A 26,453-nucleotide genomic window follows, 5' to 3' on the forward strand; every position below is an offset into this window, starting at 1 on the left:
TGAGGAGGGGGCTGACACTGGTCTTCTGTCCTTGAGCTTATCTTTTCAGCAAGCATTTGGATGAAGCCACAGAAGGTATGTTTATCCAATAATGCTGTGAGATGTAGATGGAGCTGACATACTCAACAAAATAATTTATATTCAAAACGTGCTGGAATACCGGGATGAAATTAAACAAGAGAAAAATCTAATAGATATGAAGTAGTCCAACACTCAGGTTACTAAGTCACCTGCCCCACTAAGGGCAGTCCATGGAAACAGGCATGGAGATTTTATGAGCCAACATTGTACACCCCTACTAGACATGGTATACGTCTTAGGGAGGACATGAGGCATTGGAGTCCTGGAACAGGAGCTGAGCCTGCATTAGCGAGATAACATCTGCAGTATATGTACCACTTGGACGTCCCATTTTATATAGATCAGCACAGTAAATCCAGAGGAATGCAACCAGGATACAGAAGGGTCTGAAAATATATTAATACAAGGAACAGCTGGAGAAACAGAGAAGATGAAGAGAAAAGACAAGACAACCATCTTCAAATGTCTAAAGGGATTGCCACTGGCAAAAGATGGTAGAATTTGAGGACTAAAATGAATCCCTGACAGTAATGGATTACAACCCATGAAATAATAAAAAAGCCCATGAGCCAATGCTAACAACAAATATCTAAGCCTAGATTCTTAGGGCTGGCAAGCAGAAAGAGGAGTCAGGTGGTTCAGTTTATAGACAGATGACTCAAAGCTACTTCCCCTTCAGTCTAATATAGAAAAGAACCTGGCAGCAATGAGTTAATGAACGATGAACCAGGAGGGCAGAACTCTACTCACAACTTTCAAAGATCCCCACAGTCTGCTACATAATTGTGCACTCTTATTCATAGCATCTAAACTTTTATGTTCCCTCTCATAAGGGTGGGAAACTAAACTTTGCTGAATGTCTAAAAGGTGCCAAGCAAATATATATATTTTACTTCATCCTCCCAACGACTCAGAGAGACAGGTATCATCTTTGTTTCACAGAAAGGGAAATTAAGGCGCAGTAACCCATACAGCGTGACCCAGAGAGTAGATGCCAGAGCTGGGATTTGAACCCAGGTGTGTCCAAAGGCCTTCCACCCAACCACAGGACACAAAATACACAAGGCGACTGGAGAGGTGCTCCTCTCCAGTCTGTCATGTCCCTTTAAAGGTTACATTTTCCTCGTCTAACCAGCCTGTGGTACCACTATTCTAGTTCATCTGGGTTAGAAGAGGAAGACCGGGGCTTTTCCTAGAAACCCGTTGTTGAAATAATGCTGATCCCTGCCCCATCCCCTCCCCACAGCAACCCTTGTTTGCCCTTCTCTTGAATACAGTCCAGTTTACCTGAATCAACTCACTTTGTTATTTTCTCTTCTTCAGAGTCTATTCACCCGACCACTTGGAAACCAATGGAGACCAGTTTCCTAGTCTTCTGGGATAGTCAGGGGGAAATTTAACACTGTTGATAACATCTATGAACTCAAAGATACCAATTAATGGTTTCTCTGATGAAGGGGAGTGCAGGTTAAGGGGGACACGTGGCTGTCCTGTTACCATGGCTCTGTGTTAGAAGAGTAAGAACATTCTGAATTACAGCGCATGGTCACAGATAGGCCCTCTCTTCATTTTATTCTGAAAGTATGACTATTTCTAAGTGATTTTCCAGGTTTTGTGTCTGGAACACGGAATCTGTCATTGTCTCCCAACCTGCTGCTCACGTCTCCCAAGGCCTGAGAAGGTAGTTGGGGATTAATGTTTCCAACAGGTCAGGCTCTCCAGCTGACTAAAGCTTTCTGCTTGGAGGTAAGGAAATTTCTAGGCTTCTTTAGCACATTTAAAAATACAGTGTTTGTATATTTGGCTACTTTCAGACCACCTGTTTTTGCTGCCTCTTAATGCTGGAGTTCCCCGTGATCAGGGACCATGTCCCCTCTGATCATTCATTCCATAAGCATTTCCAGAGCATCTGTGTGTGCTGTGTGCCAGGGGTAGAGCAGCAAAACAGACAGACACAACCCCTGCCCTCATCAGGGCTTAACAGTCTGGCTGTAGAGACACACACAAAACAAGAATTATACAAATAAGGATTCACACTCAACAAACAGTCCACATCTCTCTACAGTATCCAGCACAGAGCTCGGCACATGGTGGGTGCTTTTTCACGAATATGTGACTGATGTTTTTGTGGAAAGCGCACAAAGACTGACTAGCTGAGTTAATTTTAGCTTTGGGAGTTTAGCACTGTGACTTTCAGAGTAAGTGAATCAGGGAGATCTGGGTTCTGGTTCCTGCTTTTCCATTAACTACTAGAATTTTCTTGGGTGAGTCACTCAGTCTTCCTGGGCCTCAGTTTTCTTACTTGGAGAATAACGTGTAAGGACCAGGATTCCTCGCTGATAATGAGATGCCTGCTGTCAGGGGTGTTCTAATCTAGCCTTCCTTACCTTGTGAGAGACAAGGAACGGCTGGAGCTGAGGGCTTCCTGAGACAAATGGCTCCAGCACAAGTGTCTGTGTCTAAGTCAGGGCTGTGGGGAAGACGGAGGAGCAGCTGGAAGGAACGAATCCCCTGGACCATGAAACTACTAGGCTATGTCTGAACATGGGAAACACTGCACTGCACTTACCACCCACTGACTGTTGAAAAAGAAACACTTTCATTCATAGGATATTCTAGGTTATATTTCTAAACAACAGATCAGAGGAGAAAGGAAAGTACAGAAATAGTTTCCTTTGTATGTTTTAACAAGTGGAAAAAACCAATTTTCCATCCACTCTGATAGTCAAAAATGACTTAGAAACTTGAAGGCACGATGTCAGATAGAATTACCTTGAATGTCCTTGAACATTGGTCTAGAGTGTGATTTAGCACCATGACTTTAGGAAGTTTGGGGATAGCATTCTTTTCCCAGTAAGAAAAAAATTAGGAAAAATTCTAATGAATGCATATCATCTTAAAAAATACCCATAACTTAGAAAACTACAATGAAGCAAGGACACAGCCTTTGTCTGGGGATGAAGACTAGGCCAAAATACTAGGTCTAAATACTAGGGCCAAATCCACACGTTCATGAAGAAATTCACTAACATACAGCAAAAGATCATCTCATACTCTTCCAACCCTGAGGTAAGCCAGTGAGAGTAGGGTCGGACACAAAACCTTCTCCTGCCCCTGCTGCAAATTCAGACAGTTGGGTTCTTCTCCTAGCTTGAGAAAAGGCATCGAGTCTCTGCTACAGTTTCCTTTCTGTCACTCTCCATCAGATCTCCTCCTTTTTGCTAACTTGCTCCAAAATGTAAGAGAGCAAGCGATCAAGCTTTCTCATGAGACTACTATGTCCCTACAGGCTGCTTCATGCAACACTTCCTGGTCCTCTGTCCCTCAGGAACTGACCCCCAATAATCTGCCCAGAGCATCATTTCCACCAGAACCCCTCTGGATAGGAGGCCCCTACCAACCAGCATCTCTGTGGCCATTTCCCAAATCATTGGTCTTGGTCTAACTTTGCGATGAGCCCTGTTCAAATTATAAGTAAGAGCCAATCACAGCCACTAAGGTCTCAGGAAACTATCTCAGCCTCATCTCCCTGAGTCCCAGACTCCCAGAAGGCAGAGCAGCCCGAGCAGCCCAAGTAGGGCAGCTCAGAAGGAGAGGAGACCCAGAGCCTCTCATCCTCGCCACTTCTGCTAAACTCTCATAGCATGAGAGGGTCTGGCTGACCACCCCAATCTTCTGTCCCCTCAGACAAGGTCTCCACGCTGTGACACACCTCCTCCAGCCCTGCTCTTTCTCCTTTGGCTGGCACAAAGAGACAACCAGTTCCTGAGGTTAGCCTCCATAGCAGGAGAAATTTGTCTGGGGATAACTCTCCAGGGGTGCTTAAGCCAACAAGAAGTCTTGGGGGAAGGAAGATGGGGCACTGTCCTACCTTGTCACTGTCCACTGTGTTCTGAGAGGTCCTAGAGGCAATGGAGATGGTGTCTGGCTGGCTGCTCCCATCCCCTTGGCTGTCAACATCCTCCACTCCATCCCTGTAGGAAGAAGAAAAAACAAACAGGGGTGGGGGTGGGGGGAACCACTGTGGGTTTAGAGTACACAAGGATTTCCAGCTGGGCTGGCAGGGCAGAGCCTCAGCACTTTCTAGCAGGGATTTGTCTAAAATTATCCCACTAAAGGGAGCAGCCCTATGTGATTTTCAATGAGGTCACCTCTTACACTTAGTAAACATGGTAAATCACTATGTTGATAACTGAACACAAAATGACTCCTTCTCCATAACTCCTCTGACCCATGGTGCAGAGGGGGCAATTATTTATTCATTTTTCCTGGTAATGGGTCTATAAAAGGCAGTAGGAAGAGGTATATACTACTTAGAACCTAGGCTTCTATCCCATTGACTGGATCATCGCCCCAAATCCCAGAGTTCAGGGTATCCAAGTAGTTTTTCTGCTGCAGTAACAGGATGGGGGTTGGCTCATAGCTGGCCTATAAAGAAAACAGAACTGACAAGATATTGTTTTGACGTGTGTTTCTTCTGCTTGAGAAAATGGGGTGGGATATTTTCTCCAGGGGAGATTATCTTTGGGAAGTTCCTGATGTTGGACCCTTAACTCCTCGAGATGGAGAAGTTTATTGCCTTCATTTTGGTGGGTCTTGTTGATCTCATGCTTATTTATGATGACTTCTTATCAGCACAGAAGGCCAAGGCATCTTCTCAAAGATAGGAGAACAGTCACAGATTCCACAGCAGCTTTTGAGACAGCTGTGCTCTGAGCGTCTGATAAGACGGGCTCCCGAGAGCACTCCTGCCTTTGGACTCCTTCCTGGGCCCTGGACCATACAGCTGTCCCACTCATGTGCTCCTTCAGCTCTCCACCCTTAGAACTGTGTCCCAATTCTGCACTGAACCCATAGCCAGGGCCAAGGGGGATTAGATGCCTGGGAGCTAGGGAAGGCTGAATGGTCTGTGTCAGGAAGAACTGGAGCAGATGTGGGCCAGGGGTTGGATAAATGAGCACAGGAAATGACAGCTCTTCCCATGGAGGCTTTGATGAAAGCCGCACCCCTGATACTGCTTATGGAGACGTAATGTCATTAGAAGGAAGGTGAACTCGCTGTCTGAGGATGTTACCACATGGTAAAATGCCCCATATATTGAAGCCACCTCATGGAGTCTAAACAACCACAATCTCTCCTGTGTGAGTGTATGTGGACATGTGTGTGTGTGTGTGGGCATACATGTGATGCATATGTATTTACACAGTGTCTACTAGTCATAAGAAGTGTTTTCTTCCACCCAGAACATTTCTAAGTTCACTGTTCTCTAACCAAACACTTGTGGGGTTGGGAAATGCCAATTTATTTTAATAATATAAACCACACATTCGTAGGAAGGAAAATCTGCTGTAAAAAGAAATTATGTGATGCATTTTGCAACCAAAAATAAAGGTCATCTGTTGTTTTAGATATCTGGGCCACTGCTCCCCACCATTTGTAGATAGTTGAGAGTTGGCTGTACTTTCTGCTTCCCACTATTCTGGCCTATAGCAGGGCCTTATGGTCCACTCCAGATGGAGCCAGTTCTGGGGGATGTGGGGAGCCTATCCAGAAGTGTGGGAGTATTCTCCAAGCCAATCCCCTCCTCCATAAACCCTGTCCCCATATCCATGGAGCCAAGCTCATGAAATTACAGATTGCCTGGCTGTTCTCTGCAGTGTCTGCCAAGGTTTCTCACCCTCTCATGTCAGGACAACGACAGAGAAAAGGTGGGGAGCATTTCCGAGGTATGTCAAGTCCATCCCATGTTCTAGAGATGCTCAAATTCTCCTACTGTAGGAAAAAGGGGCTCTTCACAGGGTAACTCTAGCTAACCTCACCTGGATATCCCTTTCCACCATGGTCCTGGACATTCAGTTCTCTGTAACTGTTTCCATTCTGTCTTCATTATTAAAGTAGGGGCTTCCTGCAGTAGGGTCTGTCTCCAGTGCTAAGCTGAGTCTACCCCTCACCTGGACTCTGGACATGGGTACCTGAAATCAAAATGACCCCTCCTCCACTACAATCACAGTTTATCTTTCCAGCACTGAGAGGTGACCTTATCCTGGCCATGCTGGTCTTGGAGCATCTGCTCTGTGGTGCTATCTCTCTCTACCTTTATCACACCCTTCTTTTGGCTACCACCTCCCTCTAGACGAACGCTGCTACTCTGCAGGCCCTTCTCCCCAGCCTGTGTATCCTGGTTGGCACCAGAGAGTGAATTACTTCTGGATTTATTCCATTCATGAAGAGGGGAGGAGACGAGAGCCTGTTACCACCAACGATCATCACCCCTAAAGGTCTTCTTTTTTTCTTTTTTCAAAATTGACACGAAACGTTTGTATGCTTTCTTTGGAAGTGTCCTCCAAAAGAGTCATTGTAGGTGACTGTCACATGGAGACTTGAGAAAGAAATACTTAAGAAGTCATCCACTAGTCTAAGGGAAACCGGGATTTAGAGGGGCCCAGAGAGATGAAGATACAAAGAATAAGTCCTCTTCCGCCCGATCACATTGCTTATCTAGGATGAATGAGGGTGAGGACTCTGGGGGGTTGCAGTAAATCTGTGAGGATAACCCGACCATCGTACCTCCCATGCATTACAATCTGCAAAGCCCTTCTCCCATCTAACGACTCCAGAGAGCTCCCCACTCTGCCCATCTCCTTCCCAAAGCCTCCTCCAGATACTCCACTCTGATGCTCATCCTAAAGCCCCCACTCTTTGAATTCTTACAGCATTTACTATCCCTACACGTGGTACTGGTTCTTCTTCTCTAACTATTCCATGGGTGAGACTTGACTGTGAGATGGTTCTTGAGGGAATGGACTCATCTTACACTTCCTGTGGCACCTGGCAGAGTGTCTCTCAAAACTAAGCTCAGTGAAACCCTGCTGAATTTAATTGACAGTCACAGATGAGATGCTTAGAGAGGAGACAGCTCATTTTAGGTAGAACTCGGTGGGGCTTCATGGAGAGGGGTGCCACCTGCAGAGCACATCGCCCCTGTGGAAGCAAAGGTTCACCCCATTCCCGCTCCCAGAAGCATGTGAGGCCGTGCTGGGGGGAGAGACGCTGGTTACCTCTTACTATTGTTCCTCTGTTTGGCTGGTGTTTTGGGGAGCTGAATTGGCTCCTTTAAAGCTCCTTTCAGGTGAATGATCCTTTCTTGAATCACCTCTCGTATGTTCTTGATCCATTCCTGCTTGGTTTCTATGTTGGAGGCCTGAAGTGCCACAGGGAGAAAGAGTGAGAACCCCTTCTGCCTTTCACCCCGCCAAAACAGTTCTCAAGCCTCCTCTTGCAGGCTGAATCCACTATTTTCAAGGATACCAAAGGCTTGAGGAGTCTATTTCTCATTTTATACTTATGACTCTTCAATCCCAGGGACATGCTTCTCTAACTCCTAGAACACACCTATGACCTCAAGATTCAATGGAGACTTGTTCAGGAGTGATTTTCAAAGTATTTAATAAGCTGTCAGGCACTGACTAATGCTGATATCCGCCCCGGGGCTGGAGCAGTGTTTGGAGGTCCCCACTGGGTCAGGGATGAACACATCAGTTACTAGATTCTGGGGAGGTCTGGGAGCAATGGGAAGGGCAGTGAGGGGGCATTTGGAGGCAGTGGCTATTTAGCAACTGGTATGCATAAATGTCAGGACATTCAGCACCTCATATTGGCTACATAGGCTTGTACGGACTGAAAGCCACTCCTGAGTTTTTAGCCTGGTAAACCTGTTAATTGAAAGCATTGCTACCATTCCTGAACATCCCGTTTGACTTTGTGGAGTTTTTTTCAGGTAATTCTGGCTCACGGCAGGTAGCAGCCATGCTAGGAATTCAGAGTGACCAAGTGTGACTCTTTTGTCAGGGTTGGACCATCTTTTCTTTGGGGATGGACACTTCCCTGATAAGCGAATGACTGGTGGGGGCTCCATCTGCAGGCTGTCTTCTCAGTTAGATTAACACTACTGCAAGCACTGACTCAGTTCCCGGGCTGCCACGCTCTGGAGAGCTGAAATGACTCTTTAAGGTCATCATCTGGTGAAAGGCCCTTTCTTAACACTGGTCTCAATCAGCATCGTTCCCATGCTAGCATGATTTACTAGAGCTTCTAGAAAGTAAGTTCCCAGAGATAGCGTCCATCTCTTATACATAACTATCCCCCACAGCACTGAGCAGAACACCTTATACAGAGGAGGTGTTCAGGAAAAAATGTTGAATGACTGTGGAGCAAATCAAGGTGCGTTTTGTCAAAGGGCCAATCGTTGCTCTTGTCACTTGGAGGGGACACATACAGAGAGAACATAGTGAAGGGTCCCGTTGAGGAAAACCAATAGGCTGCTCCCTGCTTCTTCCCCCTATGCTCGTACAAGTGCACGGACTTAGCAGCCCACTGGTCTTCAAGATTTCGAGGCTGCTTTCATGACAGAATTTGCTTCTCAATACCCATGTGATGCCACCTTTCCCAAGACAGGCCCAGTGGCTCAGCAGAGTCTCCAGGGCCCCGCTTTGAGGTGAGATGTGCTCTCATCCCTCCACCCACCTCCACTACCCCACCCCTGCTCCTGTGCCCAGCAGAGAGCAGTACTTACTTTCAGCACTGTTTTATTGTCTGAGGACGGGGTGCGCCCGGACCACAAGGCGAATTTGCAGGGATCGCCTTCCACGTGCTCGGTCACACCCAGCTCTGAGGTCTGTAGACAGGAAATGCCTGTGAGAGGCGGGGAAGGGGAGGGCAGTGGGGAAACTTAGGGCTGGGGTGGGAAGGGAAGGCAACAAAGAGGAGAGGACCGAGGAGGGGCTCTGTCAATCAAACTTCAACAGACTAGAGATTCTGTTCATCTACCCAGGATGAAAGGACTTACAGGCACGTGCCTGGTTAGCAGGTAGCAGGGAGGGAAGGTGAAGAGGGAAGTGCTAAAAGCAAACAGGAAGAAGAACTGTGAACTCTAAAATGCAGAAGGGGAGTTGAGGGGGCGCGCTTTCCAATAGGAGGCCCTTTCATTTGTCCAGGATGGTTTTGGGGTGGCGTCAGGGGCAGAGAGGAGCTGAGTGTTCAAGACCCTTCCTGCCCAAGGGCGCCATGAAAACAGGGAGTCTTGTCTTACCCCACCGACCCCACCTACCAGTAGCTTGTTCTTGTAAACATATTTTGTGTGTCCTGAAGAGTCTTTGATCTCCTTGCTAAAAACCAAGGAGATCTCAAAGAGGAACAAGTGCCGTTCCCGCCCCTTCCGGATCAGCGACTTCGGGTCCCACACTTGAAAGGCATCCTGGAGAATCAGCTCCCCCTGCACGTCCAGGTTCTCATCAAACCCTGAAAAACAACCATGTCCACCCTGTGGGGTTTCTCCACGCCACATTCGGGGCACCATGTTCTGCTCCCTGCTCAGAGAAAGGCTTCCCACTGGGAGCCCTCAGCTACCACAGCGCTTTTCTCTCCTGACTGATTCCTGAGACTCCTGGACACTTGAGTGGACAGCTCCACGGAACTGTAAGCAGATCCCCTTCCCACGCCAGGTGTCCTATACATAACCAGTACTAGTGGAATCTCCTGCCAAGGTCCTATGCAACTTCCCCCAGCCTCACCGTTAGCTGGGGACCTCCTGCAAGGGCAGACTCTTATCTCCTTCTTCCTCCACAGCTCCCCGCTGTCTCTGACTCGGCTTGACGTGGGGCTGAGGACAAATACTGTCTGATTGAGTGTCCTTGACTCTACTTTATTTGTCGTGGCTTTCTTTCTTATATTCTACTCCTAGGATTCTTCCCTTTGATTGCTCCTGTACGGTGTGGTGCACAAGCCTTCAACAGCTTATAGTTATACCACTTTAAATCTGTAACAGAGGTTCTGAAACTTTAGCATGCCTAAGACTCACTTGCAGAACTTGTAAAAACATAGATTCCTGCCCACCCCTCAACCCCCAAGAGACTGGGATTCAGGAGGCGTGGGGTGGAGCCCACAATTTTGCACTCAGATAAGCTCCCAGGTGCTGTTGCTGCTGGTCCAGAGACCATGCTTGGAGCAGCTGGATCTGGAATACAGGTCAGGGACAGGCTGGAGCAGAAGGGAACTTACAGAGGAGGATACCCAGGGGTGGGCGTAGGGGTACAAACAGAAAAGAAAGCAGTAGAGAAACTGTGACAACAGGAACACCTTCAGATGGTCAGTCCTCAGTCTGGAGAAGGTAATTAGGTCCTTGCATGAAGAATTGGGGCTTCTTGTGCTAAGGGTGGCCCAGGAAGTACTGAGACTGGCCACGTCCTTTAGATGGGAGTGGGGTGGGAAGGGGACGTGATGGGGGGAGATGGAGCCCAGAAGAGAAAAAACAGCCCACAGATTCATGTTTACAATAGAGTACGCTTATCTCCCTTAACACCTGTTTGCCAGCCCAGACTGGGATGTTGAGTCTTAACTCATCTAACAACTTCCACTCAATACCGCTGCTCTGCTCATCTGTTTTGCAGTGTTAAGAGCACTTTTTTGGAGTCTCATGCCACTGGATTTCTGGGTCCCAAGAATATGGTTCCAGTAAACATAATGTGCTTGGGTGGAGTCCTACCAGGTTTATTTGGCTGGATTTCTCAGTGCTAGGAAGGGCATAAGAGTGGTTACACACCAACGTGAGTGTACTTAATGCCACTGAACAGTATGCTTAAAAATGGTTAGAATGGTGAACTTTAAGTTATGTATATTTTACCACAATAAAAAAAAAAGAAAGGCACAAGGCTGAAGACATTGTGTGTGTGCATGCATGTGTGCGCATGTGTGTGTACAGGATTTCTACTTATTCTGATGACAAATGCAATGCAAATACTGTGCAGATGAACAGGACTGCTGTGGGTCAGGGCTGTAGCACATTTATAGTAAGGATGATGGCCTGTCTTAGACCACCTCACAGGCAGCAAACTGTCCACTACCAGAAATGGCTTAGGCCTGGTCCTACCTGGAGGCGATGTTAGCTGAGCTGGCCCCTGTGGAGCTCCTCTCACACCTCCGAAGACCTATGCAACAACTTGGCATTTCTCCTCTCCTCCAGCATTGCCCCTTGCTTGACGTCATGCCACTTCCCTCCCACAAGCTCCCTGGTCTTAGGAAAGAAGGAGGCTCCCCCAGGGAGGCTGGGAGGACAGCTACCTTCCAGCATGCTGACGTGCATGGCATCATTGGCTTTCTTTGGGACACTGAGCATCACCTCCAGGCCATCCTTGAGCTCCCCTTTCCCTTCTTCACAGCAAGTTAAGAGTTCCTAGGAAAAAAGTCCAGACACAATTAGAACCATTTCCCCAGCTTCCCCACCCTCCCACACCTAACCCATCAAGGCAATTATACACCAGCTTCACTCTCTTATAATGGCTCCCTCTAAACTATAAAGAAAGTGGGTGGGGTGGGAGGTTATCTTCCAAGAATTCAGCCTCTATTTTTTTTTTTTCCCCAGACTGAGCTTCCTCAGCTCAAACTAACTCAGTTCAACCCAACTTCCAAGTGGCTGGCACTCGAAGTCAGCAAGGAGGGCATTTTCTGTCACTCGACTGCCCTCCTGGAGAAGGGAATGCCCCTGTCAAAGCACGTGAACAGAAATGCAGCACTGTGGAGTCATCAAGGGGAGACACAGGGTCTGCAAAGACGCGCAGCACTCTTAGGTCACTCACTGCACATCTATTGCTAGCAACACTTTTTTTTTTTTTTTTGAGGAAGATTAGCCCTGAGCTAAAATCTGCCACCAATCCTCCTTTTTTTGCTGAGGCAGGTTGGCCCTGAGCTAACATCTGTGCCTGTCTTCCTCTGCTTTATATGTGGGATGCTTGCCACAGCATGGCTTGATAAGTGGTGCGTAGGTACGCACCCAGGATCTGAGCCCACGAACCCTGGGCCGCCGAAGCGGAAGGTAGCACCACTTTGATTTATGTGCCTCTACTGCCTGAATGCTGACTTCCGCCATGCTGGGAGCAACCTGGGGTTACAGATATTATAGTTTTACAGCATTTCAGAAGTATAAAAGATTTTTTAGATCATATGGATCAGGAGTTCCTAACCTGGGGCCCACAGTGGGATTCTGGACTAGTCCTTTCATTGTCAGATGAGGAAACTGTGAATAAGAGTTATTCAGATTTCCCCAGGTTATAGAATTCACTGGAGGCCATGCAGGGGGCTTGAATCCAGGTCTTTTGGATCGGGGTCTAGTACTCCATCCATCATGCCAGTCCTGTCTCCCCCATGTCCTCCACCACACTGAGACTTCCCAGAGCATGCTCTCTCTTTTACTTCCTCATTGGAGACAAGACCACCTCCATAAAAGATACATAGTATCTGGGTGATGGAGAAAAGATAATTTCTAACTAGCTTAGGAATCATAAAGACCATTTACAATGATTTTGCCCAAACCAGAGGTATGCTGACTTTCATTTTTTCTATCAGGGTTATTTTATCTTGCTATCTTTGTCACTGTGTGGGGAAGGGAGGAATGTGGGATGATGGATGGATGGGAATTCACTTCCAGGAAAGAAAGAAATTGACCAGATCAAACCTTGTAAACACATTAATGACAGACCCCTTGTCAAATAAACTAATGGCACTTGCTAGCAGGGGAATCCTTATCTACAGAACACTTTTAGTAGGATATATCTGGCCTGTCTAGGACTTCTTATGATAAACCAGCCTGGAATCTGTGGCTTTAGGGTGTTTCCTCCCTGGAAAGTATCACATAAGCAACTATCTAAGTAAAAAGTGAGGGGGCCAGCGCTGCGGCTGAGTGGTTAAGTTCATGCACTCTGCTTTGGCGGCCGAGGGTTTTGCCAGTTCGAATCCTGGGCACGGACATGGCACCACTCATCAAGCCATGCTGAGGCGGCATCCCACATGCCACAACTAGAAGGACCCACAACTAAAAGAAACCACACAACTATGTACTGGGGGGCTTTGGGAGAAAAATGAAAAAAATAAAAAAAATAAAATCTTTAAAAAAAGTGAGGACATTTCATGACCAAAATGGATCTCTTCCGGGTAAGTGGTACGATGCAACACACATCATTTAGATGACCTTGTATGTTAATCTGGGCCACAGCACATCCTGAGGCTGCAAGGAAGGTCTTGGAACTGTTGGTGGTCCTGGACTTCTCTCTGTTTTACCTCTGCCTTGGGATTATTTGTATCCTTGAAATTGTTAGTAAAGCTTATACTTGGTAAGATATCTGATTAGTGAGCATCTGATATGAAAATCCAATCCTTTGGGTTATCTTGGATACACTCCCATACAAAGAAGGGAGCTTTGCATGTCTAAAGAAGAGGTGAACTGTCCAGAGCACATGTTTGGGAGGTGGAAGTGACCGGTCCTCAGCTCTGCTTGGTTCCAGTCAGTATGATGGCTTCGTTGTTCAGAAGTTGCACTTACTTCTGCCAACCTATAGTTCTCTGACTCTCCCCACCCCTTTCCTAATTTTAACCCTGCCAACCTTGTTCTCACACATCATCAAAGGAACTCTTGAAGCAGAAACATAAGAGAGAAATAAGAAATATGCTTCAGTTTGCAACAGAAAACACCAATTTGTTTAACCCCCTCAAAGCAATTTGTCAAGTCCATCAATCTACCAGCAAAGCCAATAAGTTCTCCTTGGATCCTGGCTACAGTTTATGATAAGGAGAAGGCTCCACACTTAATTCAGACCCCAAAGGACAGCTGCAGCTGATTTACACAGAGAATATTGAACACTCTGACATACAGTTTTTACTTTCATGCAACACCTCCACTGAGGAACCCCAGAGGGGACTGATAATTAAATATCAATTTATTTGGTGTAAAACTGACTTTAATGAGAAAATAAATCCTGTATTATTTATTTATAGTAAAAGCTCAGCAAAACTATTTTCCTTTTACTCAGCAGGCACTCTGCCACCAGCACATTTAAAAGAGGCCAAAATTATCTTGTCTTTTTTTCCAATAATTTTACAACTTCCCCACAATCAAATTCACACTACTTCATTTTTTCCCTTCTCAGTTACCTGCACAGTCACCTGTTCCTAAACATCCAATTACAGAGTGAAGGCCCAGAGCCCACCCTCCCATCCGTATAAGCAAAACGCAGGGCAGCCTATCCGTTCTCCACTTTCCTCCCTTGTCTGTGTCACACCCATAACCCCAGGAACCTCAGCCTTATGGAATCGACAGGGAGAGGTGAGAAGCTCTATTTCCCTTAGAACTGCATCTTACTTGATTTAAGACCCTGATAGTGTGGATGGGCAAGTTGGCTTTTTTTTTTTTTAAAATTTACAACCCCATCCATTCCTGAAAAGCCTTTGGAATACTTAAAAAACCACCAAAATAAAATTAAAAAAATCTTCTGTCACAAGAAAAATCGTTTAGAAGGGTCAAGCATTAAGTGGGTTAGGGAAGGAGAAGATAATTACACACAGAAATCTGGGCTGAGGAGAAAGTATAGTCATGTGACACATAACAACATTTTGGTCAATGACAAACCGCAGACATGACGGCGATTCCATAAAATTAGAACCATACAGCCTAGGTGTGTAGTAGGCTACACCATATAGGTTTGTGTAAGTACACCCTTTGATGTTCACATGGAGAAACTGCCTAAAGACACATTTCTCAGAAAATGTCCCCATCATTAAGCGATGTATGCCTGTCCTGCAACTAACCACGGAACTCAACGCTAACTGTCTAATAGACAAAGGCACAAAGAAGGACCTCAAGCTCTTCTGATTTAAAGGTAGAAAGCACATCCAGTTTTCAGGCGGAAAACCCCAGGCCCTATTCTGAGATCTTTTCAAAATCTCTGTTAGTCTTTCATAAGAAACTTAAAAAAACAAAGAGGATGACATCTTCAAAACCGGTGCTGCCAAAACAGCTGCGATGTTCTGCACACTGTTATTTCTCACACCAATCCTGGATAAAGGCCCAGGGCACGAGGCCTCGGGGTCATTCTCTAAGGACGTCTGCAGGGTTGGATGACTTGAGTGCCTGGAAGCAGAAGCTCATAGTCTCTTCTTGGAGACGAGGAAGGAGGTTTGAAGGAGGAGGATGAAGGGAGAGGATGGCGCAGGGCTCTGCCCTGACCCAGAGCGGGTAGGAGAGGGTCAAGGCACGGGCCCACTGCTGTCCCCTCTCTTCTCATCGTAGAACCACAAGCACTAAGCCAGGGAGACCCCATGGGCCAGACCCACGGGCATGCTCCAGCGTGACTAGAAACCTAGATTTGAAACCAGACTGGTTTTCATGTTTAGTGAACCTAGAATGTACGAGATTCTGCAAGCGTCTCTAAACGGAAGCTGAATTTCATCTGATTTTCTCTGAAACTATACTACTTATAACATGCCTCTCACTATCCTTTTATACTTTGCATTTGAGGAGCGACCAGCAAAATATTCAAACTTAGGGAAAATTCCACTCTTACACCTTAAGAATTAATATAGACAGGGGTTATATAACTGCCTCGGTCAATTTCCCAGGCTTTCTGGGGAAATGTCATATTTTCAGACTGTCAGTGTATCTTTCTCTGAAAAGAAATCCGCCCAAATTACATATTTTACGTAATTTGATTATTTGACTTTTAAAGAAAGGATTTTGGAGAAAATCCAAATCTCTTGGTTGGCTCCAGAAGAATCCCTAACATATGGGATCCTACAGACACAAGAGTATCATGGCGTTTTAATGTGTACACTTTGATTATTTTCTCTCAAAAACCTCAGTCTTGACAAATGCAGAGATCAAGGCAATGGTAGGTGCTGCCCTGGGCCTCTACTGCCCATGCAGACTGGCAGTGCCCCTAAGACCTTGACCTCTGATCCTGTCAGAAGCAGGGGCCACTGGGAGGAATCTGCCCCAGGAGGGAAGAACAGGGGAGGCTCTGAGTACCAGCCAGTGCCTGGGGTGGCAGTCACTAAAAGTTGAGCTGTGGTAGGGTGTGAAAATAGTCACAACTGGTTCCTGCTCCCATTTCTCCTCTTTCCCCCAACAAATAAGCAATCTGGAATTTCACGGGTTAGGACATGCAGTCTGGAGGCAGCCATGCAGTGTGGGCTCATCTCTGAAGTTCTGCTTGAGGTGGAGGAAAGGTCTTCAGGTGGAAATTTGCCCATCCTTGGGCAAAACTGGGGCTCCCTGGCCTTGCTCAGTAGTGTCATAGGGGGGGTTCCATTGAGGGGAGGAGAGGTACCTTCAGGAGCAGTTGGTACTTGGTGATCCTCTGGACAGGCTTAATTAGGTAGGAAGAGATGGAGTTGGCCAGACCGTGCCGCTGCTGGATCTCCTACAGGGATGAAAACGGGCACCATTAGACACCGAGGGGATGTGCAGGTGTGTGTTCTGGGAGGAGGCAGGTGGGGCAAGATGGGAGGAGAAATGAAAAAGGGCAGACAATTATGAGAAACTGTTCTTCGACGGGGAGAGGGGATTAGAAAGAGAAACAAGAGAGAGCAAGATGCATATATAAATAGAAAAAAAGGAGAGATGGTGAAAGGGGATAAGTTTTAGGAAAGGAAAGCTTTAGGAAAGGAAAGCAGATGTGTGAAGCAGAAATGGAAATTAAGAAATAGAGAAAGATGAAAGTAGGAAAAGGGAGTGGGGACATAAGCAACAGACAGAAGGGGGAAGGAGAGGTGAAGAAGTGGAAGTGAAAGGAAATAAACCCAGAATGGAGGAAATAAAAGGGGGATGAAGGGAAGATGGGGATAATGGAAGGCAGAGCGCAAGGCTCTTATTTCTATTCTGATGGCGCCTGAGCCTCCGCCTGCCCGCAGTCTCCTTAGAATAGCACGGGACTTCTCTCTTGTACTATCTCTCCTCTCTTCAAATGCAAGACATCCCAACTTTGAACCACCACTTCATTCTTTATAACTTTCCATTGTGATCAACGGTACCTCTTTCATTCTTCAGATCTTGTGAGCTGGAAACCATGGAATCATTTTTAGTTGTTTTTCTTCTTTTATCCCTGGTGACAAGCCTTTCCTCTCCATGTTCACCAGCATCATCCACCTCATTCAGCCCCAGGCTAAGACCATGACCTCCAGCCGCTGTTTGTGGCTCTAGTCTCTTCTTTCAGTCCATTCTCTATCCTACTCTGAAAATGGTCTTCCATTCCCCGAGGTCTAGGTGTTATGAAGTTTAGAGAAGGGTACCTTTTAGTCCCTTGCCTCAAGTACCTTATATTCTAGCCAGCTGAGAATACTGACACACATAAAATAGAGAGCACAAAGGACAAGAGAAGGTTATTGCCTCTCATTGGTTATTGCCAGCGAGAACAGAGGGGAATCACTGGATGCAGGAGTGGCCGTCAATGGTTTAGTAGCAGTAACGCCTTCAGCTGAGACTTAGAGGATAGGAAGGGGGTGGTGAAGTGGAAAGCTGGAGCAATGGCAGTCTATAAAGGGGAAACATATAAAACAAAATACACAGGCTGATATAATCAGTGTGTATTTAGATGATAATGAGAACCATGCCTGAGGGTGTGGGGCTGTTTTTTGCGGTGATGAAAACATGTTAAAATTGACTGTGGGTATAGGTGCACACGTCTGAAAATACACTAAAACCACTGAATCGTACTCTTTAAACATATGTATAATCTATATCTATATCTATATCTGTAACTCCAGGTGTATAACATAGGGGCTTTTGCCCTGAGCTAGGATTAGTGAGAATAAAGCCTTGGGAGGAGCACAAGAAACATGTTAAAGTTGGACAAGATAGGACTTGCTCTGTGGCCATGGAGGAGGGTAAAGAAGAGGGAATAATGAGAAAATTATTCCATTTCCCACCAACTTGCACAGAAAGTAGCAATTTCCTTGCTCATCTGCCTCTTCCCTAACAGTGTGCCATTAAAGCAGGACTTGCTCAAGGAGGACGGGCAAAACAGCTGGCGGCTTGACTTTCTTTGGGCAAACGAACATTGTGAGTTATCTGGGAGCTTTGGCAAAAGAGCCAGGCTGTAATGCACCTCAGACACTCTTGCCTGGCTGGCAAGACACCCAGCCCTGGGGAGGCCGCATGTGGAGCATCGAGGCAGGGGCTGCCTCCAGCGGCTGGGTCACCCAAGCCACACTGAGTAATCAACTCGGCATCAGACACCACAGCCTCGCAGTTCTTACATTTACAGCAAAATATTCTAGATCATGTGAATGTGTGGGCCTATCTGGGACTTCAATTTTCTGTGTTTTCTATGACAATGGATAATAAGAGACTGCCTTTATTGAGGGTTTCTTTCTTTTACAGAATGAAGGGCTAGAGCGGGTTGTTTCCCAGGGCAGAGCTCAGGGAAACCCTTCTGATGGAATGGAAAAAAGCTAGAAGATGATGCTTTCTGGAAAGCTGTGGGAACAGTGAGGAGAATTTACTGCTCTTCCTGCCCACCCCCAGGCCAAGCTCCAGGAACTCCTACTGGACTGGGTTTCTGGCTTCCACTGGCCTTCCCAATTAACGTGGAGACTCATCACGCTCTATGTTGGAAGTGGGGCATAGGGTGGGATATTTGGGTTATATCTGACTTATCAAAGCCTAGAAATTGGCTAGAAGAAGGGATGCGAGGAATATAGGACTAAAGGAAAATACAGTTTAGCACCCGACACTGTGATGCGTACAAAAATGAACCAGGCAAACCATCAGTCCAAGACTTGAGGGGCTCACGGGTTGGGGGAGGTGTGTCTAACAGAAAGGTACATTGTTAACCTGCCAAGAGGCAAATCCGTACAAATGCTATAACAGAGATACAAAGTATAATGCACACTGGAGAAAGGGAAGAATTCATACAGGAAGCAATACTTGCCCTTTAAAGGATAGGAAGAAGTCTGAAGAGTGACTGTGTGCGGTTGTATGTGTGTGCATGCTTGCATGCGTGCATGGTGGGCACAATCCATCTTAGGCAGAGAGAGCAGTGCGAGCAAAGACAAGAAAGCAGGAGTCTGAGGCATGCTCAGAGCACAGGACATGCATGTTTGGACAAATGCTAAGTGGAAGACAAGGCACAATGCATTTAAAACTTCAGAAAGACCCTCTGGATACTGTTGATGAATAATTAACCAGAAACATCTTAAGAGAAATACATTATTAAGCAAAAATAATAGTGGTATAGAGCATCCAATAAATTCTGATACCAAGTTAGAGTAGTATTTTTCTTGAATTTTCTGTGTTATCAAATCTAACCTCAGAAATTCCAGTTTGGGACACTTAGGATCATTTTCATATTAATGCTACATTTTTTAAAAGTCATGTATGTTTTTTCTCATCTGGATTTCTCCCATTCAAGCATTGTTCCTTCACTGAGCAACAAGACACTTGTAGAATCATTTCTGTTATGGCAGTGTCAGGCTAGAAAGATGCTCAGACAAGGTTTATTTTGTAAACTTGAGTATGGGAACCATGTTTAAATGTCTTCCCTATGGCGCCTTGCACACTATCTTGAATGCAGCAGACAGCCAAATATTTATGGAAAGAATGAAAGCAGGTAGGCAGAAAGATAGATTGATGGACATTAAAAAGTTCCGAATTTCAAGTTTCTGTCACTTCTGACTACCAGAATGGCCATCACTGCTACAGTCTGTCTCCCACTGAAATTCCTTCTATTCCCTCATTTCTTCTCTCCCTCTTGCTCATCCCTTGCATCTTGCAGTGGCCCACTTGATTCTCTTCACTTTACAGCCAACAGGTCACTCTCTGGGGACACAGAGTTACACCCTCATTCGCCGACAGTACTGGAGACTCATTCAAAACCAAAGCACCTGACGAGGCACGTCGGCCCTGACTCTTCTCCCGGCTTTCTTACAGCACAAGTGCTCAAGCCGGCTGCACGTCACTCTCACCTGGAAACTGTTAAAACTCTCAACGCCCAGGCCAGATCCAGGCCAAGTATATAAGAAGCTCAGGGGTGGGACCCAGGAATCAATATTTTTCCAAGCTCCCCAGGTGATTCCAACATGTAGCCAAGGTTGACACAAATGCATTAGAGCTGTGATTCTCAAACTTGAGTGGGCACCAGAGTCCCCTGGAGGGCTTCTTAAAACTCAGATTGTTGGGCTCCACCTTTAGAGATTCTGAATCAACAGATCTGGAGGGGAGGGGGTCCAAAAACATTCATTTCTAACAAGTTCTCAGGTGATGCTGATGTGGCTGGTCTGAGGACCACACTTTGAGAGAGCTGTATATGAGGTAGAAGTGAAACAGCTTAATCAACACCTGCATCATAGTAAGCCTCCTCTAAACATGAGGTTTACGGCGAGCTAGGTTTGGTGTTGAGGCATGGAGACAAACACGCCTCATCCAAAATCACGGCACTTGAGATGGGATGGGGAAAAAACAAAAGACAAACACGGCTTTTGTTTTTCTCCAAGATTTATCCATGAGACATGAGGTTTAGAGTGACCAGTAAAGAAAAATGAGGAAGAAAGGATAATTTAAAAATCACTTATTCCAAAGTAGAGAAGCATTTCCACCTGCTCCTCAAGGGCTCAAGAACGGAAAATCAGAGCTTACATCAAAGAAGGTGCCCGCATGCTCCAGGATCAGCTGGTTGGAATCAGGCTTGTTTTTACAGTAGGTGACATACATCTGAAATTTGTCTGCCTAAAAAGAACAAAGACGATAATAGATAAGCATCCTTTACTTGCTCCTTCTGTCCTGAAGGCGCAGAGAGGGCTGCACAGTAAGCCCACGGATGTTGGTGCCTGGATTATCTGTGCCGAATGCTCTGGGATCATCTGACCCAGGCTCCCCTAAGAGCTTTCTGGAGGCTTCCCTCCTGTCAGCAGGTGGGGAAAGCTTGCTGAAAGCAAGCTCATTCTAACACCAGTCTGTGCTAGAAAGACTTAGAAAAACCAATTCACATATCATAATGTATTCTGAAGTTGGACAGAATTTATTTAAAGATCGTTCCCCTGTTTTGGACTACCTACAATTGGGCTTCCCATCTTGAAAAATGACAGTATTTCAAAAACAAAAATCAGAGAAGGAAAATGAAGTACGGTCTCAGAGGTGGGCCTGCTTGTTCTCCAAATGTCTCCACTGGGGGAGTTTGTAGGGCATGTCAAGCGACCATGGCATCATCCCCAACTTCCCAGAAGCAATGACGGAGGCAATGGAGAGCAGGATGACCCTGCAGGGCAGGACCTGAGCAATGATTCCTAACTGGGTTGTTACTTCAAGTCAAGAAGCTTATGGCTTGGCAGCAACTCATTTCCTATTTCTCTCGGGACCCTCTTGGGCAGTCCTACACACCCTATCCACTGGGAAAGCTGTGTGTATTTTGGCTACCAAGCACTTTTCCTGTTCTTGAAATGCTGCCCATCTTGCTGCCTACAGCACATGTGGGATGTCCTCTTCTGAGAGAACTGCCTAGACACGTGTTAATTAGATCAGGTTTCTTTCATCCAGCACTTTTCTAAGTGCTTTACGTATATTAACTCATTTGATCCTCATGAGACCCCTAGGTGGTGAGTGCTATTATTATTACCCCATTTTACAGATGTGAAAACTGTAGCATGGGTTGGTTAAGTGACTTTAAATTCCTACAGTTAGGAAGTGATGGAGCCCTGGCAACCTGACTCCAGGCTTCTTGGTCGTAATCACTGCCTTTCAATACATTACAGACAACTCTTTCTACTCTTTACTCCTGCACTACACTCATACATTAAGAATTATGAGACTTTAGAAAGTCATCTTGGAATAATTCTTAGCAAAAGGTGCATATTTTATGCAATCACCAAAGGTTTTCTGAAACCTAAGAGATGCTGATAATCACATTTATGGTTGGTTGTAAGGCAAATCCACAAATTGTATGAACCAAGATGCAAAAAAAAAAAAAAAAAAAAAAATCCCTTCTCTTAATGGTCTATCTTGTTTTTTCTCTACATTGGCTGTGCAAGAGATCATAAATTATTTATCAGTATTAATGTGATCTGTGCATGGGCTCAAGTATTTAGAGGCACAAAATGAGATGGCATCTGGGACTTCCTTAAGAAATGAGAGGATGCCAGGAAGCAAACATCAAGGTTTCATGAAAGGAAAGCGACTCAGGTCTTGAGTTGTGGGAATGGCTGTGATATTTATTACACGCCAGCGGACGGTCAACCATCTATCTCATCTGAAATATTTCCACCTATAAAATCTAAAACACAACCATAGCCCCTGCCTGTTCCATAGGGCTGTGGAAAGCATAAACTCTCTGAATCGTGAAGACATTTTGAAAAGTAATTAGCCCATTTGGAGTGGAAGTTATGATTAGATAATTATTAAATATTAGAACTCCTGACCCTGGAGAAAGATTTCCATGTTTAGTTGCACTTGGCATCCTAGGTGCACTTCCCTGGAGATATTTGCACTCATATCACGAACCTGAGCTCAGAATAATGTGGAATGGGGATACAAATGGAGACTAACGTTTCTGTTTTTATAATTAGAATCTGGTACATTCAGTCCATTTACTCAGTCCATGACAATAGGACCAAGAGAGAGAATGCCTAGACATTCATCTTGTAGGTCAGAATTGGGATGGATACCCAAGAAGTCTGTTTTTCTCTATTAAGGAGGAAAATAGACGTAAAGGTTAGGTAGCTTCCTAAAGTTCTAATTCCCTAATCCTCATCCTGTGAAAATAACTAGTGGGTGGAGCTAGTATAGCTCCTCTACCAATGGTGGTGGTCCTGTTCCACTCTTCTGATATCTCAATTTTAGAAAGCTCTTAGAGAGCTTAAGATGGAACTTGGGGATGATGTCTAAAAACCTTTCCCAAGGAAGTCTCTGCTCCTCGGGGATGTACTACTTCTCTCAGATCTACTCATGACCCCTCTCTGCAGTCCCTGGTCCTGTGTTACGCTGGCAGTGACACCAATCCTCAGGTCAGGCACCAAATAGCAATGCCATCTGGTGCCACTTGCACTCCTGGAAAGTATGGGACAGCGGGAGAAGAAGGATTTCAGGTCAGTTACCCAGGTAACAAAGCAGTGTCCCACATCCTCAGGCAGCTGCTCGTACTTCTCCAGCTCTTTGAGGAAGATGCTGCAAGGGGAGAGAAAGGCTGAATTAGACACCTCTGGCCTGCTGACCACCCCCAGAGGGTTACACCGAGGCCAACACAACCCTGTAGACTCTCAGTTAGTTACACGTGGCTTCTCCACTCTCTAAGTGATACGTGGTGAGGTGGAGTTTTAAATACATTTGAAATAACTTCATTAAAATTTATGCTAGTTGGGGGCGGGCCCCGTGGCTGAGTGGTTAAGTTCACCCGCTCTGCTTTGGTGGCCCAGGGTTTCGCTGGTTCGGATCCTGGGCGTGGACATGGCACCGCTCATCAGGCCATGCTGAGGTGGCGTCCCACATGCCACAACTAGAAGGAACCCACAACTAAAATATACAACTACGTACTGAGGGGATTTGGGGAGAAAAAGGAAAATTAAAATCTTAAAAAAAAACCTGTTAATTGATTGAATTACATATATATAATTGCCTCTTAAAATAATATTGTTTCCCTCAGGAGCTTACACTTCTCAGGCTGAAAATAATTAAATATTATACTTGTATTAGGCCTTTCATTTTAACAGCAACTATGAATCAAAATTTTTACTCAAGTAACCTGAGCACATTGTGACATTAAAATATAAATAGGTAGATACCAAAAAGAACAAAATAAACATCACCTACAATCCCAGAGATAAAGTGGAAAAATTTTAAATACTACACTGACTTCTTTCTAATTCTTGGCCTTCTTCCACCAGTAGCCAGTCTGTGCTAAAAACTATGAATTAATGTTTCCTAACGCAGACATCGTTAGGAAAGAAAATTCATAGGGAAAAAGTCACAATATATTTCAAAGCTGAATTGAATTACTACCGAATTATCTTCCATTGTGGATATCCGTGCTATGGCTCCTTTCTGTGTTAACAAATAATAAAGAGTTGACTATACTCACTTCAAATTAATATATTAACCAATTGGTTTGAGCTCAGAGAATATAAACTCAAATAAGCCAGCATCATTGGAATGGAATTTGCTTTGTAAAAATCACACAAAATTTTTCAGATAAAAAATAATTAGCAAGTGATGGGGAAACATACCGATGGAAATGGAAGATGGTGCAATCTTTACAGAGGGCAACTTGCCAAGATCTATCAAAATAAAAAATGGGCTTATCTTTTGCCTCTGCAATTTTAATGCTGGAAAATTTCCTATAGTTGTATCTACACATGTATGTGATGATGTATACACGGGACCATTCATTGTGGCACTGTTTGTAATAGCAAAAGATGGTCTGCAGATGACAAAGTATTTAAGCTATGGCACATCTACGGAACTTAAGATTACATAGTGATAAAAATGACGAAGTTTTCTGTGTTTTCATGAGGAAGATCTCTAGGGCAGGCTGTCAAGTGAAAAACGCAAGGTGTGGAAGAATGTATATAATATGCTGCCTTTTGTCTAAGTAGGGAATATATTTCCTTATCCAACCCAAGAAACTAAAGGTCACAGGGTCTGATTTCAGTTATGCAAGATAAGTTCTGGAGATCTACCCATATGTCTAGTTCCTATAGTTAACAATACTGTCTTGTATACTTAAAATTTGCTAAGAGGGTAGCTCTTATGTTATATTTTTACCACATGAATAATAATAATGGTGATAATAATAACAATAGGAGTAGGAAGAAACTTTGGGAGGTGATGAATATGTCTATGGCCTTGATGGTGGTGATGGTTTCACGGGTGTACACTTATCCCCAACCTCATCAAGCTGGACACATTAAATATGTACAACTTTTTACATGTCAATCATACTTCAATAAAATGGTTTAAAAAAAGTGATGACCATAGGAAACCAGGTGAAGGAACAGGGTGGATGAAGATAGTGGTGGTGGGACTTCTCAATCTATACCTTCTTATTTAATTTTGATTTAAACAATTAATTCAAAAATTAAATCAAAAGTATAAAGCAATTTTGAATTATCCTACTACTTACCTCTAACACTGGAAAAAATAAATTTTATTGATTTGAATTACTCTCCCTGGCTACTACTGTCCAAGCATTCCAGCAGTATCTTATAATTACAATTGGTTATGCATTCTATGTATGTGTTACTTGTGTTTCCCCTATGATATAAAAAGATGTTTTTGCTTTAAATATATATATATATGTACAATTAAAAAATATTTGGCAAGTCATACTTGGAAAGCCAAATGCTAATAACAATGGGAGGATTACAGATGATTTTTTTTCTTTCTGTCCATCTGCATTTTAAACCTTTTGTACAATAAATGAGTATTACTTTAGTAATAAGAAAAAGTCACTTAAAAACACTTTGGGGACTCCTAGCAGTCCCCATTTGATGATAATCATCTTTTCCCTCACGTGTGAATTTTAGAGTATCCTGATCTGAATCAGGGAACGGGAGAAATTATAATGCAGTTTGGGCTTTAGAAATGCAAGTATACAGAATCCATAAGGTATCATATTTACTGCTACTTTCAGAAGAATTGCAGGTAACATACGTGTATTTAATACATCTAAAATAGAAATAGGAAAAAATATTATGTAATGCCATAATTGAGAAGCAAACTTTTTTCAAGGCCAAAAAGGTAACATCTTTTTTTGTTGCAAAGAGAAGTAATTTGGCTCATCACTCTCTCTACTTATATAATATGTAATATAAAGTGAATTTATTTTTAAGATATTATATATTTTCGTTTCTGGAACAGAATTTTAAAAGACATTTACTATGTGGCTCTTTTCCAGGAGGAACAATAATGATGTCCAACATCTTCAGAAGAAGTTCTTCAGGCATTGAGATATTCTTTACCTAGTCATTTCTCACAGTGGCCTTCAATATAAACCTCAGTGAAGACAATGGACATCCAGCCCTGAGCTGTGAGGGGCTGAACAGCGCCTGGGGGTGGGGCTGGAATGGCAAGTTGGGGAAGAAACTGATGAGCTGTTGCAGGACAAGGACTGTGCAAGAAAATGAACCGCTTTAAAGAAAGGAGGACCCAGGAGGGAGAGAGAACTTGGAATGAGAGAGAAAGGAGAAAGGGGGACTCTGGAGGCCCGGCACCTAGGATAAATGCTCTCGGCTCGCAGGAAACCTCCACTTCCCCACTCTCAGGACCTCTATCCATCTAAGGATTATTCTTCCCACTCCAGCCCCCTAAACTCTGACTCCCATGGCACCCAGGCCCTTCTCCTTTAAGGGTGATCAAATAAATGGTAAAACAGCCTATGTCAAAAACCCATGGGAGGGTGCTCAGTTTGAAAATTCTCAAGAGATAAAGCATTATAAAATGAATTAAATGCAAAGAATATTATTTGTACAATTAATGCCTTTCTAGAAAATGAAGGTTTTAACAGCAACTGCCACTCGCCCACCCTTCTTCTGACCCCAGGTCTCACTTTCCTTCCCTCCCACAACCAAGC

General features: G+C 44.7%; 1 protein-coding gene across 43 annotated transcripts in view; it reads right to left on the reverse strand.

Moving 5' to 3' along the window:
• KALRN (kalirin RhoGEF kinase) overlaps positions 1-26,453 on the reverse strand; it is a 641,465-nt gene that overhangs the window by 204,861 nt on the left and 410,151 nt on the right. For all 43 annotated transcript variants that reach the window (XM_070243654.1, XM_070243649.1, XM_070243655.1 and 40 more), the window contains 8 exons: positions 22,984-23,053; positions 20,534-20,623; positions 16,230-16,322; positions 11,197-11,308; positions 9,188-9,378; positions 8,654-8,755; positions 7,140-7,282; positions 3,953-4,055 (listed from right to left, as the gene is read on the reverse strand). In XM_070243654.1, coding sequence (XP_070099755.1) covers positions 3,953-4,055; positions 7,140-7,282; positions 8,654-8,755; positions 9,188-9,378; positions 11,197-11,308; positions 16,230-16,322; positions 20,534-20,623; positions 22,984-23,053 — 904 coding nt within the window. The remainder of the gene's footprint in view (positions 1-3,952; positions 4,056-7,139; positions 7,283-8,653; positions 8,756-9,187; positions 9,379-11,196; positions 11,309-16,229; positions 16,323-20,533; positions 20,624-22,983; positions 23,054-26,453) is intronic.

This window comes from Equus caballus, chromosome 19, assembly GCF_041296265.1.
Source record: "Equus caballus isolate H_3958 breed thoroughbred chromosome 19, TB-T2T, whole genome shotgun sequence".
Taxonomy (NCBI): domain Eukaryota; kingdom Metazoa; phylum Chordata; class Mammalia; order Perissodactyla; family Equidae; genus Equus; species Equus caballus.